This window comes from Stegodyphus dumicola, chromosome 5 (genome assembly GCF_044657685.1).
Source record: "Stegodyphus dumicola isolate Sdum_Otavi_A_Nest chromosome 5, ASM4465768v1".
Classification (NCBI taxonomy): domain Eukaryota; kingdom Metazoa; phylum Arthropoda; class Arachnida; order Araneae; family Eresidae; genus Stegodyphus; species Stegodyphus dumicola.
This window is the reverse complement of record NC_140772.1, coordinates 150449044-150466686: the sequence shown is the minus strand read 5'-3', so window position 1 is coordinate 150466686 and position 17643 is coordinate 150449044. Positions and strand designations below refer to the sequence as shown.

The following is a 17643-nucleotide window of genomic DNA, read 5'->3' as shown; positions in this document are numbered from 1 at the left end:
TTTATATAAATAAATAACTAAAAAAAAAAAAAAATCTGAAATGTTTCAGATTTTAAATTACGTCCAAAGGGGCGTTTTTTAACATTTTGTGTGTTACCTTTCTTTATTAAATATCATGTTCCTCGCACTTAAACCATAAGATCCAGTGCTAATTATGTACATTTATTATTTTTTTCGTTTTACATAGAAAAAAAAAAGAAACATGATATTAATGAAACAAGTAAACATGATAAAGACAATGAATCTGATGAAGAGCAATCTGAACTAGTTAAGTACACCACAAGAGACTTCAGCGTTGAACTTGAATTGGGAAGAAAGTACGAAATTACTTTTTACAACATGACATGCAGGGGCATAGCTAGAGTTTCCAGCACCTGGGGATAACTGAAGAATTTGCGCCTCTGTGTGCTAAGAATGGAAAACATTTCATTAAAAAATTTCATAGCATCAATTTGGTACCCCTTGGATGCTGCGCCTTAGATGTCCCCCCTTAGCCCACCCTAGCTACGTCAGTGATAACACAAATGAACAAGCTCTTCGATTCCAACGAGAGCTTAGTAAGTGCTTAAATCAATATGAGGAAGTTTACAAATATTTAGGCGGGGGAACCTAGGCAATCGTTAATTACGAATTTCACTAAAAAGTCTTGTCGATCTGATAGTATCTTCCCTAATTCATCAACCATTGAAGTAGAATCTTTTTATCAAGAATGTTCAAGTGATGAAAGTGACATCATACCAATCAAGAAGAAAAGACTAACAGTTCCATGAAAAAAATGCCAGTGATTAAACTTATAATATTTTTTTTGAATGATCTTATATTTTCCTAATGTAAAAAAATTAAATATGCACTTCTATTACCTACATATATTTGTTATTTTAAGGACGAAGTATAACTTTATTTATTTTAAGATGTCTTACTTTTGTTTTATATAAATAAATAACTAAAAAAAAAAAAAAAATCTGAAATGTTTCAGATTTTAAATTACGTCCAAAGGGGCGTTTTTTAACATTTTGTGTGTTACCTTTCTTTATTAAATATCATGTTCCTCGCACTTAAACCATAAGATCCAGTGCAACAGCAATATCGCAAAATAGTTTTAAAACGAGCATATCTTTAGAATTTCCGATACAGAGACTCACGCGCTGGAGATAAAAATGTTTTTTCTGCACAACGTTGCCATTGCTCGCTTTGAAATCCTTGAGTTTGTTAATCAAAAATTCGTCAAAGTTTTAAAAAATAGGAAATCGATCATAAAACAAATTTCAATTTTCAAATTTGGTCTTCCACATGCTCATATTCGTTGGAGGATTACGTTATTCAAAATTCGATGACTCTATGTACCGTTGTTTTATCACAATACGAGAAATATACATACATTTATGCAGATTTTTCATTATTTAATTTCTTCAAATATAATGCAAGACTCTAACATTTTGTGGCAACAGTTTGAAAAGTGAACCGACATTTATGAGTCCGACGCAAAATGCCAAAACGAAACTAATAGTCCTTCGGGATTCAAATCCCTTTGGACTAATTATGTACATTTATTATTTTTTTCGTTTTACATAGCAAAATCCAAGATTCCAAATTGCACGGTTTTCTGCGGAACCTATCTTCCATGTAAATCGAGGGATAGATGTAATTCATTTTAATTAATCATCAAGATATAATCTGATATGACTTTAAAATAAAAATTTAAAATGATTAAAATATTCTAAAAGGAATTCTCAAGTAAGGAACAGAATAACCATTAGGTAAATCAAAAGTAATGTACTAAATAAAAATTAATTAAATTTTAAACTAAAGAAAAACCAGAATTGCTTAACAAATTTTTAAAAAATCAAAAGCAACTATTGTAAAACAAAAGCAAAGTTTTGAGGAAAAGAATTTATTTAGAAGAAACTAACCAAGTAAGAAGTCAAAATAATAATAAAGGTAGAAAAGTTTACAAATTGAAGAAAAAAAATGAATTAAAATGGAAGGCTTACAGCCTAAAATGTGAAAAGGATAACAATTAATCAATCAATTAAGTTTATCTATTTTTCCTCATTTTTAAGCACACTGGCTTTTTAATTTTGGCCACCAGCAAGTTTAAGCAGTTATTATTTAAAATATAAATTAACGATCTTGTGTTGCATCAAATAGTAATACTCTGAAAACTGGCATGGTGCTTAAAAGATTAATAAAAGAACATTTGTTTCCCACAGTGGCAATACTTGCTAAACTGTGGGGAAAGATGAATGGAATTCCTAGTGTCAAAATGTGAAACTGCCTTGCCAAAAGGTATGAAAACTACCTATGACTGAAGGTATGAAAACTACCTATGAACGACCTATACTGCGATATGAAAAAAAGCAACATTTATCTAAAAAATTTACAAATCATAAATAGATTAATTGAAATAACTAAGCATAGATCTGAAGTTAAGTTTAAAATAATTAAAATACAACAGAACTATTTTTCCTGAGAGGAGATGAAACATTTGACAAAAATTTCAGAATATCCAACACAGCTGCTTTTACAGAAGAGAGTTCTGACTCAGATTCTTTCAAAATGGAAATCTAATTAAGTTATAGTTAATTTTTGTCTAGTAAAAATGAAATTTTACACTTCTTCTGCAATGCAATTTGATTTAAACCCACATGTAGTATGTACACATACATGTTACAAACTTTACTATAAATGCTGGTGCTTATTTCAAAGCATGTAAAAAATGCAATCCTATCAATAGTTTCAATCAATCCCTCCACCCTCAATTACTATGCCTTACAAAAAATGAACTATAAAATAAAACCTAAAGTAACAACAAGCACAGGTATAAGGAAAAGCATAGATAATATAATCTCTGTACTAGCAATAATCAGGAATTGCTCTCACCTACCAACTCTTAAAAGGAAAAGAACTTACAGAAACTGGTGAAGGACATCATCAGGAATCAAATGTAATATATCAAGATGCACTTCACCTTAAAACACAGAGATGATAATTGCCCTCAAATAGACCTCTGATCTTCAGTGTCATCATAAAGATTCTTTTCAAAGAACACTTTGTTTAAAATCTTCCTAATTGTGATAGTGAAGAAGTTAACCCAGCTCAGCTAGTCAGAATTTTGTAGACTAGTCCATCTTGTCTGAGAGGCATAAATTGTGCTGGTTGAGATTTTATAAACTGTGACGTAGGTACCTGTGTTTCCAGTATAAAAGGCTCAACAGTTTTTAATCTTTTGTAATTTTTTCTTTGTTTGTTACAGGAAATTGAAACTTTCTTCCCTTGATTATCTTCTTCAAGTTTAGTTTTCTCTTCATGGTTTTTTATTTATTAACTTCTGACAGATTTCCTGTACTGAAATCAATTTTGTCTATAATTTGTGCATTTCTTTTCTTAAAAAATATCACTGCCTATTTGGGCAGATTAGGTTTTGGGGGGAATTGTTAAGATATTCTGCATTATGTTTGTTATTTCTCTTTTGTGGGACAGAATTTGAGAAAGCATAAAATTTACACATAATTTTTTTGCTGTTGTTACTCAGTATTTTGACTCAACATTACTGTTGAGTTCTTACTCTGTTCACAGGAAATATATCTATAGCTGGAGAGTAATTCATCATCAAGAATTTTTTTCTTAGAGATGCTGGGTCTGTTATGGATTTGTATGGTTAAATATGGCAAACATTTGCTATTTATAGTACTGAAAGGAAGTAAAACACTCAGGCTATAACTGAATGTACTTCTTTCAAAAATTACCAACTACAGTTTCAAAATTTCATTAATATAACATGATAAACTCTGATTTCTGAAATTTAATTATATTGATAGGTCTTTTGATACGATTATATCATAACTAAGTATTTTAAATTCTAAAACTGCAATATTTTCCAAACTTTTCTAACAGCCTCCAAAGAACAGAAATAGAGGAGAGAACACTAAAGATGAAGCTTGAGGGATTGGGGAAAAGAAACTTAAGTACAAAATTTCATTGTACATCATCAAAAATCTCAATCATTAAAATCACTCATATTCCTAAATACTGTGTTGCAAAAAGAGATAATAAAATTTCCAATGTTATTAACTCTCTGTTATTTTTTTCCAGTGAAGTAATAGGTAGAAATAAAAGTGGTTACATTTTTATGTTTTGGCATCTTTTTAGCATCTTTCTAAAATAATTTTTTTTAAAAAAAAGGAGGTTTGTTTTCATTTTGTACCATCTACTTCGACAAACTTGTCCAAAAAATCATTTTAACATAACTGTACAGAAATATGGAATAAACGGCATCAGTTCAGAATTCATATTTTATCAATGAAAGGTACAGTATTAAAATTAAAGTTCAAATTAACTGCAGTAATGGGGGAGGGGATCCTAATGGGAGATGGGATCTTGTGTATTAAATGAAACAGCAGATATAAATGTATTTTTTTTAATTAATACTTCTGATCCTCTAAAATGATATTCATTGTAAAAACAAGATTGTACTTGAAGTTCATGCATACTCAAAATAAAAATCTTAACTTTACAAATATGTAGCATACAAGATAAATTAAGTAAGATACAACAAATATGAAAAATGATGCTAAATATAATTTTCTGAATTATATTTTTAAAATCTTCAAAAAATTGTTAGCATAAAATGTGCATATTTAACTTTAGTACTAATCAATATCAGACATTTAACAGATTTATCAAAAAAGTACAACTAAAAAATTCTTTAATATGACATACTTGGAAGCGGTCTGTGAAAGTGGTCAAAAATCAACAGTAGATCCATAAAAAGATTATGACCAACAATAGGCTAAACAAAATAAATTGAAAATTGCATAGTCAAAAACTTTTACTTGAAAAGACTTTAATAATAATCCAGAAATAAAAATGCATTTATAAACATCAAAGTTTCAAATTAAATGCAGTTAAACTATGTAACACAAAAAGTACTGTTTGGGCTTTTTTATAAGTAATCCTGCTGACATCATCTACTGAAATTTCACTCCAGCTGACAAAATTCAGCTGCTCATAAAAGTTTAAAGGAAAATTTTCATATTATGTATTAGTTTAAAAGTTATCTAATTGGTACTTTGGTGTTTACAATTTAATAATACACATGATAATCAATTTAACATAAAAATTAATTTAGTTCTCCTTACAGATCATAAAAAAACTCTTCTGAAAATAATTTAATATTCAATATAAAAGCTGCAGAAATGTTAGACAAAGCAACAAATTAATGTAAATATTTCAAAAATTTTCACAACCTGTAATTATTTAAGAAAGGCATAGGTAAATTTTTATAATAATGTATTACAGACAACTCTATCGAGGCTAATTTTTAAATTTGCTTTTTTACACTCTCATCATTTTATTGGGCTGTTCGTCGACTAATGGCAGAAATGCCAAAGAGGGGTGTAGGATTAAAAAAAAAGTTATAATAATACAATGTATATAATAATATATATATAATACAATGTATATATGTTTATTACAAAACTGATAAAAAATGCTGTTCAGCAAAATCTACAGATTGCTTATAAAATACAATATTCTGAAGAATTCAACAAACCCTCCTTTAACAAATTAATGCACATTATGCATATAAAATAAAACCTTTGAATTTTTATATATCTTTATATCCCTAAAACAGGTTTTCATAAAAATAGTATGAAAATGAAACTATTAATTGAGTCCTTTATATTTAAAGAAATCGATTTTCATCTAATTCACAAAAATCATAATCCATACTTTAAAACGTTTTAATTTAGCTAAATCTTTCAATAACTAATTTTTGAATGCAAAATATATAAAATATACATATATGTATACAAAGATTAAAATATAGTATATAAATAAAATGTAATTCCCTCTCCAACTATGCTTTCAATAACAAGAGAAATAAAAACAGGATATAAAATCTACCTTTTTAGACTCTTTCATTAACCTAAAAATTCTTGTGAAGCCAAGGAAATATTCTAAAAGTCTAAAAACAATAAGAAAAAATGCACACAGTATTAGGAAGAAATTTTTTCAATATTATTTAAGACTTTCAGTCTAAAATTTTTGCCAATTAATTAAAACATACTTAATCTTTTCTTTAACAACAGTTTGTTCTAATTTTTTCTTTTCTTCTAGGCCAACTTTTTCAACAATAACCTACAACATTGAAAGTTTATAAATAATATAAATTGTGACCTGTCAAAATAGCCCACAGCTAAACAGGCCCAATAAAATAGCCCAAGACTATATAGCTCTGGCAAGATAACCTTGACAAAATAGCCTTGAAGTAATAACTAAGCCTAGTTACATATAATTATATAAAATTAATTATATTAAAATATATTAGTAAATATTAGTAAAAATGAATTTTGACAGTTGAAAATATTTATTAAAAAATACATTTTAAAAATTGTATATGGACATATTAATAGAAATTCTAAATTCAGTTTGGCAATTCTCTACAAGCCTTTAAGATTTCTGTTCCTTACCCATTCTTTACAAAATTACATTCCACATGTTTGTTTCATCTGGGACAGTGCTTATGGCAAAAAATGCAAGAACTGTATTTGGTGGAAGCTTATGTAAAAATGTTGTTAGTGTTCAGTTTTGTACCAGTGTATGTTATTAGAATATTTGAAGAATTAATTGAAAATTTCCCAAACGAACTAGACCCCATTATCGATTACTAGGAAGATACGTATATGGGGAAAATAAAATGTAACCGCCGAACACGACAATGATTTGCAATACATGTGTGGAATGTTCATGAGTGTGTCGTCAATGGTCTTCAGAAGACAAATAATTCAGCAGAAGGGTGGCATAGGGCATTCCAGCAAACTGTAGATTGCCATCATCCATCTCTCTACAAACTTATTGATCATTTCAGAAAAAAGCAAGATATGATGGAAATTCGCTTAACATGCCTTGCTGCAAGTATTCGCGATGCAGGCACTAGCAAAACTAAGTATGCTCAACTGAATTGATGCCTAGAAGCATTAGTGGAAAATTATGCAAATATGGAACATATGGATTTTTTTTGTAGTGTTTCACTTAACTTTGAAATGTAATTTTTGTAAAGAATGTAGAAAGCAATAAAACTTTAATGGCTTGTAGAGAATTACCAAACCAGATTTATATGTCCATACAAAATTTTTAAAATGTCATTTTTAATAAATATTTTCAACTCTCAAAATTCTTTTTTACTAATACATTTTAATATAATTAATTTTATATGATTATATAACTAGATGTAGCTATTACTTTGGGGCTATTTTGTTGAGGTTATCTTGTTAGGGACATTTAGTTTGGGGCTTATTTAGTCTTGGGCAATTTTCTCAAAGCTGTTTAGTCGTGGGCTATTTTGGCGGGGTATCAATATAATACAGAGTCCAGATTAATAAATATGGTTTAAAAATAAAAATGATTATCAAAACAATGAAAAGGAAGCTGAATAATTGCAATATTTTTCAAGTTAAGATGATAAAAGCTATTATAACAATATCAATGAATTAACATTCCTATTGAACTTATGCAAAAATAACAGTTTATTCATTAAACAGAACATGAAGATAACCAAATTTCAAAACTTAAACAGATAAACACACTCCAAAATATATTAAAGTGTACTTACAGAATCATTCTCACAATAAGCCCATAATGATGGATATTTGCATCTCAGTTCATTGACTTGAAAATATTCATGGGAAACTACAAAGAGGGGAGAGGAAAGAAATGCTATGGTAACTAAAAGATAAAAACACAAGAGCAGAATACATTTCCATAATAAAGATTAAGTTGATATAAATATATTATGTGTATCTTTAACTTTGTTAGAAGAAATAGAAAAGCATAAAGTGATCATTTGCATAACAGTAAATCATGGAAAAAAGTACACTGTATTTTCATATAATATAGCTGATTCAAAATTTAAAGATAAAATAAATGTATTTATAAAATGTGTAAAAGCACAGAACAAAGTATGCAATCCAGATGTCTAATGTCTAGAATGATCTAACATACAGACCTTGGGAATACCAACCAAAAAATATAAAAAATAAAAAAATAAACTTACTTTAGAAAATTTTGGAATGGAGAATGTTATAACAAAAAGAGGCAGGTGTGCTGAGAATGTGATTTTTCTTCAGATAAATTGAGATTCCTGCATGTCACTTTCAAACACCTACTGGCTAGGAAGTTGCACTGTGGCCAGTAACCATGCAATGATAATGTTGTATTGATATTGACCAAGATCATACATCTCAGCCACTGAGTGGTAGGGGGGAGAGTGAGATAGAGCTGCTGCCAGCTGCAATCTCTGCTGGTTCTAAATTCTGCTACCTGGCACTTCTCTAAATTCTAATTATTTTACCCTAGATTCTACTGCTCAGTGCCTCTTCTAAATCCTAAAAATTCCAAACCAATTTTGGCTACTTGATGATCCTCTAAATCCCAAAATTTTTGCCACCACTAAATTCTGACACTCCATGCATCTGCACCAGTTGTACTTGCTCTGATGACGCTTATGTGAGTGGGGGTTTAGCATTTTCCTACCTGTATTAATCAATAAGTGAAACCCCTAAGTCATCGTGTCTGCATGTTATCTTATTAAACTGATGATCTAAAATTCGGAAATCCATGGACTTTGTACTGTACAATGAAATAAATATTAATTTTCATATATCTGAAACAATAATGTAATCTGTCCACTTGAATATGTTATTAAATTTATTGCTATGGCATAAAAACCCTTAAAAATCTTAAGCTATTTCATGGAAAAACAGAAAAGTTGTTTTAAAAACTGCACATATGGTCAAAATGATTGCTGAGTCAATTATCCAAAGTGGTGACATTGGCTTCCAACAGATGGTATTAAGACGGTATGTAAAAAAACATGAAAAACAATTTAATAATAATACAGTGGTGTCTTTGCAGCAAAGCATTAAAAATCATAAAAAACACTGCAGTCATCAAAAATGTGATAAGAGAAGATCATATTCGAAATATAAGTATCATATTCATATAAGTATCATATTCGAAAGGCAGCATTAGTATTGGAAATAAATGCTGGATCATCATCAATCATGATGAAATAAAATTCCAAAATAAGTGTTTTAAGACAGATACACAAACACTGAACAATGAGAAATGAGAGACATGCTGATGCTTCCTAAGAATTTCTGCATCACTAAACTGATATACCTAATAATGCTTGATAAAACAGTTTTGCAGCATATCATCACTAGAAATGAAAGCTGAGTACATTAGTGAGCAGGAGAGTGTTCTGGGATGATAACAAGGTTGAATAATAAGCTGCTTACTTGTTCAAAAGATTTTTTTTTTTAACTGTGATATCCACACATTTGTCAAGAGCTGATATAACTGTATTCAGCTAGACTGGAATTGTGTCAAACATTAGTAATGCAATTATTACAGTGTTTGTAATAAATACTATATAATTTTGTACTTTTTTTTTTATGAAGAGCAACCTGATTCTGATTGTTCTTGAAATCAATAATTTTATATCCTTGAAATCAATTATTTAATCTATGAAAAACTAAGGTTGCCTTATTGCCTGATTTTAAATGGCATTATCAATTCGTCTTCTTCAGTTGCATTACAGCCTATCACAGGCCAAAAGATGTCTCAACAAGCTTCCTCCAATTCATCTGATTAGTCACTACAGTCTGCCAATGATTGATTTTTAGAGTTCTAAGATCTACCTCAACACAGTCTATTCATCATGAGCGAGGTTTTCCTCTTTTCCTGCTACTCTCGACACTTGCAAAGGTCCCCTTTTTAACAGGGTTCAAGCTGTTACATCTAAAAATATGTCTAAGCCACCTAATGGAATTATCAATTAGCAAATCTTTTTTTTTTCTTGCATAGTATTTAATACCTTGGTTTTTATCTTTTAATAATTTATAAACTGTAAGAGTTATTTTAAAATCATTAAAGAAAATGAAAAAAAAAACTTTCAGAACAACTTAATAAATAAAAAAGTGGAGACTGAACCTATGAACATAAAAGTAATAATTCCACATCCATGTTTCATTTAGGTGACATATTTCTAGCTTAGAAAACATATCAGGTATAATCTAAAACTAATTAATAAATTACAAGACTGTGAAAATTAAATGTACTTAAGTGCTTGAAAATGCTCAAAATTATTTATATATATACATCATAAAACATTATAGTCAAAGATGTTAAGGAAGAAAAATTTTAAATAGAACCAGAAATATAAACACTCCTACAAAGATACCTTTAGATAAAATATGTTAAATAAAACTGATGTACTTTATTAAATTAAACTATAACTACAACCAAATCTGAAACTTATCAACTTTGAAGAATTTTTATAGGTTTGGTTTGGTTTGGTTTATTAGATTACGGCAAAGCACTCGAGGGCTATCTGCCTTAAAGGAGGGATGCCTTCGTGGAGGACTTTTTAAGGGAAACTAGCTCGTATACACGTTACACATGGGGAAAACCACGAAAACACCCATGCAGCCAGCCCGTTCGCGAGATTCGAACCTCGGACCGAACTACCAGTGTTCAGCGACGTTACCGCTCGGCCGCTGGTGGGCCCGAATTTTTATAGGAGGAAGATGTAAATGAACTTTGCCAAAAGAAAATTTCAAAAAAATCATTCAGACCTGAACAATATGTTAATTTATCCTTTTTTTGACAAATCTGCTACTTAGTTTGTTCACAGTCTACCTTGTCTATAAAATCCTGACAATTGGCACCATATATTAGATGTGAAGTTTTTGAACAATTTTGACCAAAGAAAAATTGAAAGAAGAATTGTGAGACAAACTTCTCTTGCAAATTTGATCCATGAAGGCATTACTTTGTTTAGGCAGATAGCTCATGTGTCCTTTGACATACTTAAATAACAAAAGTGCTATTGCAAATCACTGATCTCATGACTATACTGTATACAAGAAATGTCTATGGAAAAAACTGATTGCCTTATGGCTAATTCCCTCTTCTGCTAAAATTAACCATAAATGATCTTCAGCTGGTAAATTAGAAAAACTCAAAACTTCTCCCATTCAGAGAAAGTGTGTCTATTTTAGTTTAAGCTTTATAATTCTAAATTTTATTATCCAACAATGTTTACAAATTCCAGATCATGAATTTATTAATATGTGGTTTCCCCCTTCTTCTTATTTTCCATTAATAGATTGTGAGTGTCCATTAATTTAAACAAGCAAGGTATACTATTAATTCCTCAGGAATTTAGATTTAGGACAGGGAACTTAAATTCAACACATTTTTTTTAAATTAATAGACAGAAAAATAACCAAAAAGTTGAAGTTATACAGAATTTCTTCAATATTTTTAAATTCTAAACAAGAAGGATGAGTGTTAAAATAATTCTGATAGCTTTTATTGAAATAATAGTAAAAATATTTTCCAATGCAATGTTTACAAATAATGAAAGTTCAAGTTAGCACACATCTATAATATTTGCTAATATTTCATAGGATTAACTAAGATAGCCCTTATACACTTTGCCTTGATTAAAAAATACAGTCAAGTTTTACCAAGCTCTAGGGTTTTTGGTGAATAAGTTAAAATGATGAACACTGGTAATTAACACAGATTTGGATTTCAGTGTACAAATCTGGAATTCAAACCAAGCCAATTAGTTACATAGCTGTCTTCATGATGTTCCCTACCCCCATTATAAATAACGAACCAATTTCAGGAAGTCTTAAAAAAAACATACTTTTCAAAAGGCAAATAGCCTTTCTGAGCTTTAGTGTATTCATGTAAATAAATCTATCAAGTTTTAGAACATTTTTCATTAAATTTTCTCTTTCTTATTTAATTAAAAAATTTATGCTTAGTTTATAAATATCAGTTGAAAAGCAATCAAACAATGCACAGACATACCTTAATTTCTCCTTAATACACCTCATCCATACCTTACTTTTTAAATTAATCAAATTCAAAATATAGTAGATGATAAAGGTTTAATAAAAAACTAAGTTTTGCAGATAAAATTAAAAATATATATTATTTCTTTGATAAATTACCAAATGACTCATTAATCTTAATTCAAACAATAAAAGCATCCTCCCAGAAAAAAGAATTGAAACACACTATTAAAAAATTAATTAATGTGTTTGATCTCAAAAACAACACCAAAAAGACAAATAATTCTATATTTCATTTCGGCAATTATGAATTTTTTTTAAAAAAAATCTAAAACTTCAGTGCAAATGCAAATATGGATTTAAGATATCCCTATGAGAATTACGACAAAATGTATATAATTACATAACTATCACATCTTACTTTTGTCTTTTGGCAAAATTAATTTCCTTTTGTTTTTCTGATATTCACAGTTTTCAGTTGAATGCCTTGATTCAGAATTTAGCAGCTCATTGATCAACATATCTTGCTTTCTTTTCTGCCTGATATCCATCGCTCTATAATATCATAACACAAGAATAAAACTATTAAAATAAAATTTTCTAATAAATACCAATAATCATAATTATAGAGAAATGCATACAAAACTATTAGTCATACAGCAGATTTAGTATTCAAGAACCATTATGCATAGAACATTATTCAACATTATATGAAAGAAACTGACTTGCATATCAGAGAGCTCACATTAAGGACTTTCCTGCTCAAGACTTTTATATAAGAAATACACACTATTGCACATTTTTAAAAAATATTTAAAACTAATGATTTCACTAATGTAAGAATTTCCAACCACAATTTTGTACTTTATACAAAACATGCGATCTAGTTCATTTATTCCTTTAATGCCTTACTAAAGCAATCTGTCCTTCTAGTCCCTGCAGCCTAATGCCCTTTTCTAGGTTATCTCCAGCCATGCCATCCAACTTTGTCTTTCTCCTCTTCCAACAATCTTTACCCATCACTGACCAAATGGTTACAGTTACAAAGTACTATTAGTTCCAAATAAGTCATTTTCAAGAAACTGAATGGGTCTGCTGCATTTTCTTCATATGTAAGCAGACTGGATTATCCTCAAAAGCATCTTTCTCATTAGGCAGATAATCTCAGTATGTTTTGCCTTATTTGATAGGTTTTTTCGGCTAATTTCTAATAAAACTAAAACATTTAAATATTTTTTAATGTAGTTCTTCAAAATATCTACAAAAATCTACAATCTAAAGCAAGAAAATGGGAAAATAACTAATTCATAAAATACTGCTTAATTCTATTTCTCACTTTTCATGAGGACGTGTAGCACTGCCATCTTCAAGCTCTTTGCAAAATTCCTGTTCTTCAGCTTCATTAATATACGGAATGCCATCTTTAAAAAACTAAAAATTAAATAAAACACTTGTTTTCATCTAATACAAAATACTATAGATAATAATTTATTTAGTACTTTCTTATTATTCGCATACCCAATGAAAAATCGCGAACTCGTTGGCGAATTTGGAGAGCATTCAAGAACTCGTTTGTGATTAATTTCTCAGCTAGCTAATAATTTTAAAATTTATAAACTGCTACTTTAAAATGCAAGAAATATCGATAATAAAATATATTTTTGGAGAAATCCTTCTCTTTCTGTACTTTGTTCTACCCATGTACACAGCGATTTGGCTTCGCTTAAAAAACATCAGAGAATTACACAAATTTGGCATCCACAGAACTTTGTCATTATGCACTGGCTATAACAGAACACATGTTACATGCATATCTGGGTCTCCACAGAAAAAAGGGGGACACCGTAGATTGCCACATAACTATTTTGCTACAGCTTCGTCTCATGAATATACAGCTCAGTCTCATGAATACCTTTTTCACAACTTCTTGGCATTTGGGGAAAATCAGAAAGTACTCTTACCTTTGCAATTGCTTTAATGCTTTATAATGACTGAGATTGAAAAGTATTTATACGTCTTTCAAGAGATCATTCACAAATGATGTATAAATAAGAAATATAACCGAAATTTCAATTCATGATGTGACACATATATATTAGCTGCACAATTTTAATACAGTTACATGCATATGGATTCCTAATACTATACTGAATGCACACAGAACTGATGGTAGCTTGATAAAATTTATTTTGCCAAAAGAAAAACACTCTGCAGTTCTGGAACTTCCCACAAATATATTCGTACAGCTCTTCTCAGGATCACAAAGCACATTACGTAGTTACACCTTTAATTATTAAGAACATTAAACATAATGCAATTCAAAGCTCTTATGGATATCTCGGTACCCCAAAATTAGCTCTAAACAAACAACTGATGCTCTCTCTGGCCTTACATAGTTTTCTTCCGGCCACCTAGAAATCTCTAGTACCTTTCACTTCTCGAAATTACTGGAAGGCATATGAGGGCTGAATACAGTTACAGTACATATAGACATTAATTACATTTTTTCAGTCACAATACCAATTACAATTATACAGGGACCGGAACAAACTGGTCGCCATGTTTGGCAACTTTTGGCGATAAAAATTAACCATTAGAACCATCACCACTTTGGCGATATCTCACCAATTATGTGTGAGATAGCCATTTATTTAACATTAAATAGACTTGCGCCTTGTACTCTTATTTTTCCAGCAGACTTTCATCTCTTCCAAGCATTTTATGTTACATTATACAAAAAATACTGCAATTATGCTAAAATAATTTACACATGTACAAAATTCGTAACAATACAACTACCTACCACTGATATTACACAATTTATCCTAATTTCAATTTGCTTAAAATACTAAATATGTTCAAAGTTAAAATCAATACTTGAAATAAATATTTAATAAATACTAATATTTCAAGACAATTTTACAGTTGATACCATTTTCTATAATTAATATTTTAAAATAATACTAATGCGAATTTAATATTTTTAATATCATAAGAAAGCAAATTTCTTTCTACACTAATGCAATTTGCTGGGAAGAAAACAACTTTCACATTTTGCGAGAAATCTGTCATTTGCTGATAGGCAGTTAAAAAAAAATCCATAAAAAGTAAAATTTTGCATCTCTTTATAGTTTCATCTAATTTCTTGAGCAGTTCTGTAAAAATGTTCATAGTTAGCCACGCTTTTTTATTTGCTTTACATTCTTATAGCAGAGGTTTAGCATGTTTCAAGCACCTTGGTTTTTGTGACTATAACTAAAGAAGTCACTTTTACATACCATGAACATTTGCTCAGTCAGATGTTCTTTACAACACAAGTCACCTCTTTGAAATCTACAGTTCTTGCAAGCATAAGTTAAAAGAAAAGAGTAGTTTCATCAACATTAAAAATGTCTTTCAATTCATATCAATTTACAACAGTTTACAAAAAGTAAGGAAAAAAAAATCAAAAAAATATCAATAACTCCTCCAAAAATAAGCCAATCTGTATAAATTTGAATAGGCTGTCAAATAAGAGTTGTTGAGTAAAACTGCGATATGCAAATTAATTGCGCTGCAATCAGAATGTGTCATCTGCGAGGAGCAAAAAATTTCATGTTTGAAAAAAAAAGCCTGTAAATTTTGCTGCGATACTGAGATAAGAAGTCTGGGATAGCCAGTTCATAACAATGACCTCCAGGCATCATTAGCCTGAAGAACTGTGATAGAGAGGTATTAGGAGACTAGTTAATGGAAAGATAAAGTCAGATAGATAAATGCAAGTCCTTTTGTGGTTCACAAGCTTTAGCAATGAATTCTGACCACAGATTCGGCACAAAGAGGCTCAGTCAAGGACGGCCAACCACTACGACCAGTATCAATAACCAATATTTGTTGCTAAGTTGCATCCACATAACTATGCCAGCAATGTAAATCACAGAATGAAATGCACATCGACGGCTAAAGGTTGTCCAAATGGAGATGCAAGCGAAGTCTGAGCTTAGCCAACAGAATTAATGAAGAGAACAAAATGTAATACTCATAAAAGGATGCAAGCTCACAGTGTTTCATCTGCTGTTCTGTAGTCTGGTCAGAAGAATATCACACTCGGTTCATTTTGTTATTAAATCTTGTTTATTAAACAATTTAACAACACATAGTAAGATTAAGCACATTAAGCAGGATAGTAAGATTAAGCAGTTATTATATGCATAAATCAGTTTTTATGCAAATAAAGTTTGTAAAATTGTTTTGACATTTAGTATATAAAGAGAAATAAATGAATTGAAACACCATATCCTCAATATAATAAAATCAACTTGATATTTTAATAGTTCTATCCCTCCCTTCCTTGCTTGCTTTTTCATGTATGGTATAGGAGTAGGTAAAGGAATCTATGCAATAAGAAAAGCATTTTATAATTTGATTGCTCTCTACATATTTATTACACATACAAACTAGAAGAAAAACATTCATCCAATAAAATTTGTTTCAAATTAAAATTTAATGAATTATAGTGAAAATTACATTCACAATAAAAGATTAAAACAGAGTATTTTTCTGTAAATAAATGTAAATATCCACTTTTAAGCAAAAAAAAAAAATTTTAAAGTATTACACTTTAATTTTTAGTGCTTCTAAATGACTGCTCATTTCTATAAATTGAAAGACTATCAATGTCTGCATATTTTTTAATAACATTTCTGAATTAATATGCTTGTAATTAAAAAAAGCACAACTCCACTAAAATTTTTATGCTCTATGAATATCAGATGTGAATAACAGCTTTCACTTGCATTTATTCCATTAAAAGTTTTCTTAAGCAAGGTGCCTTTAATTCTTCAGATATTTTTCTTTTGATTAAATATACAAGAAATTCAGGGGATGATTAAAAAATTTAAGTTATATTAAAATTTTCTTGTTATTCTAGTAATAATATTCTTTATTCCAATAATTCAGTGATTAAATTCATTACTTATCAAACTGTGTTTTTAGTGTTTCTTATTGACACTAAATGTCTTTGCAGGCTTAAAACAGAATATTTATGATCAGTTAGAAGTTGATTGGTGACTCCGTTGCCACCAAATGAATATGTAAGTTATTTTATTATTAGCACATTTTTTTCATTTTTGAATTTAGAATGAGGATAAAATTTTGGACAGTTTATGTAAAATTATGTACAGAATAAAATATGCAAAGAGGTAAAAATAAAGAGGTAATTTATATATGAGATGCAGATATATTATTACATAATGAGTTACATAATGAGGTTTTTATGTATAGTGCACATTTTTTAACTGAATTGAAAACAATAATAATAATATATAAAATAAGAATTGAGAACAATAATAATAGATAAATAAGAATAAAATGATTCATGATTAAACTAAAGGAAGTTTAAAAATGAGAACTAGTGATAAACCAAAATTTGCTGAAGCGGAAAAAAGCTTTGTTACAGTGGTTACTAATAAGATTCAAACTCATGACCTTTCCCTTTTCGATTTAGCATGCTCATTCTCAGGAAACTGTGACTCATTCTCAAGAAAAATAACAGAACAAGCAGAAGTTACTGCAAAGGTAATTTAAGTAATATTCAATAAATGAATGCCATATGATTCAGGTTATAACTGCCTTCGAAAAGTTCATAGCTGTAATACTCTTTTGCAGTCAACTGTTTTATTTTAGGTGTTATTTTGTTGAAGTTAGTTTTTGATGCATTTGATATTGAGATACTTACAGAGCTTTTGTTACACATGAAATAGCTAGCATATTAAGAAGAATTTTGCACAGCACA

The 17643-nt window shown here is 29.4% G+C and overlaps 1 protein-coding gene across 4 annotated transcripts in view; it reads right to left on the bottom strand.

Annotated features, from left to right (window-relative positions):
* The window catches only part of LOC118201253 (pre-piRNA 3'-exonuclease trimmer-like), a 189055-nt gene that overhangs the window by 141539 nt on the left and 29873 nt on the right, over positions 1 to 17643 (bottom strand). For all 4 annotated transcript variants that reach the window (XM_085817204.1, XM_085817201.1, XM_085817203.1 and 1 more), the window contains 6 exons: positions 13207 to 13301; positions 12292 to 12425; positions 7613 to 7689; positions 6068 to 6138; positions 5905 to 5965; positions 4720 to 4789 (listed from right to left, as the gene is read on the bottom strand). In XM_085817204.1, the coding sequence (XP_085673330.1) occupies positions 4720 to 4789; positions 5905 to 5965; positions 6068 to 6138; positions 7613 to 7689; positions 12292 to 12425; positions 13207 to 13301 (508 nt within the window). The remainder of the gene's footprint in view (positions 1 to 4719; positions 4790 to 5904; positions 5966 to 6067; positions 6139 to 7612; positions 7690 to 12291; positions 12426 to 13206; positions 13302 to 17643) is intronic.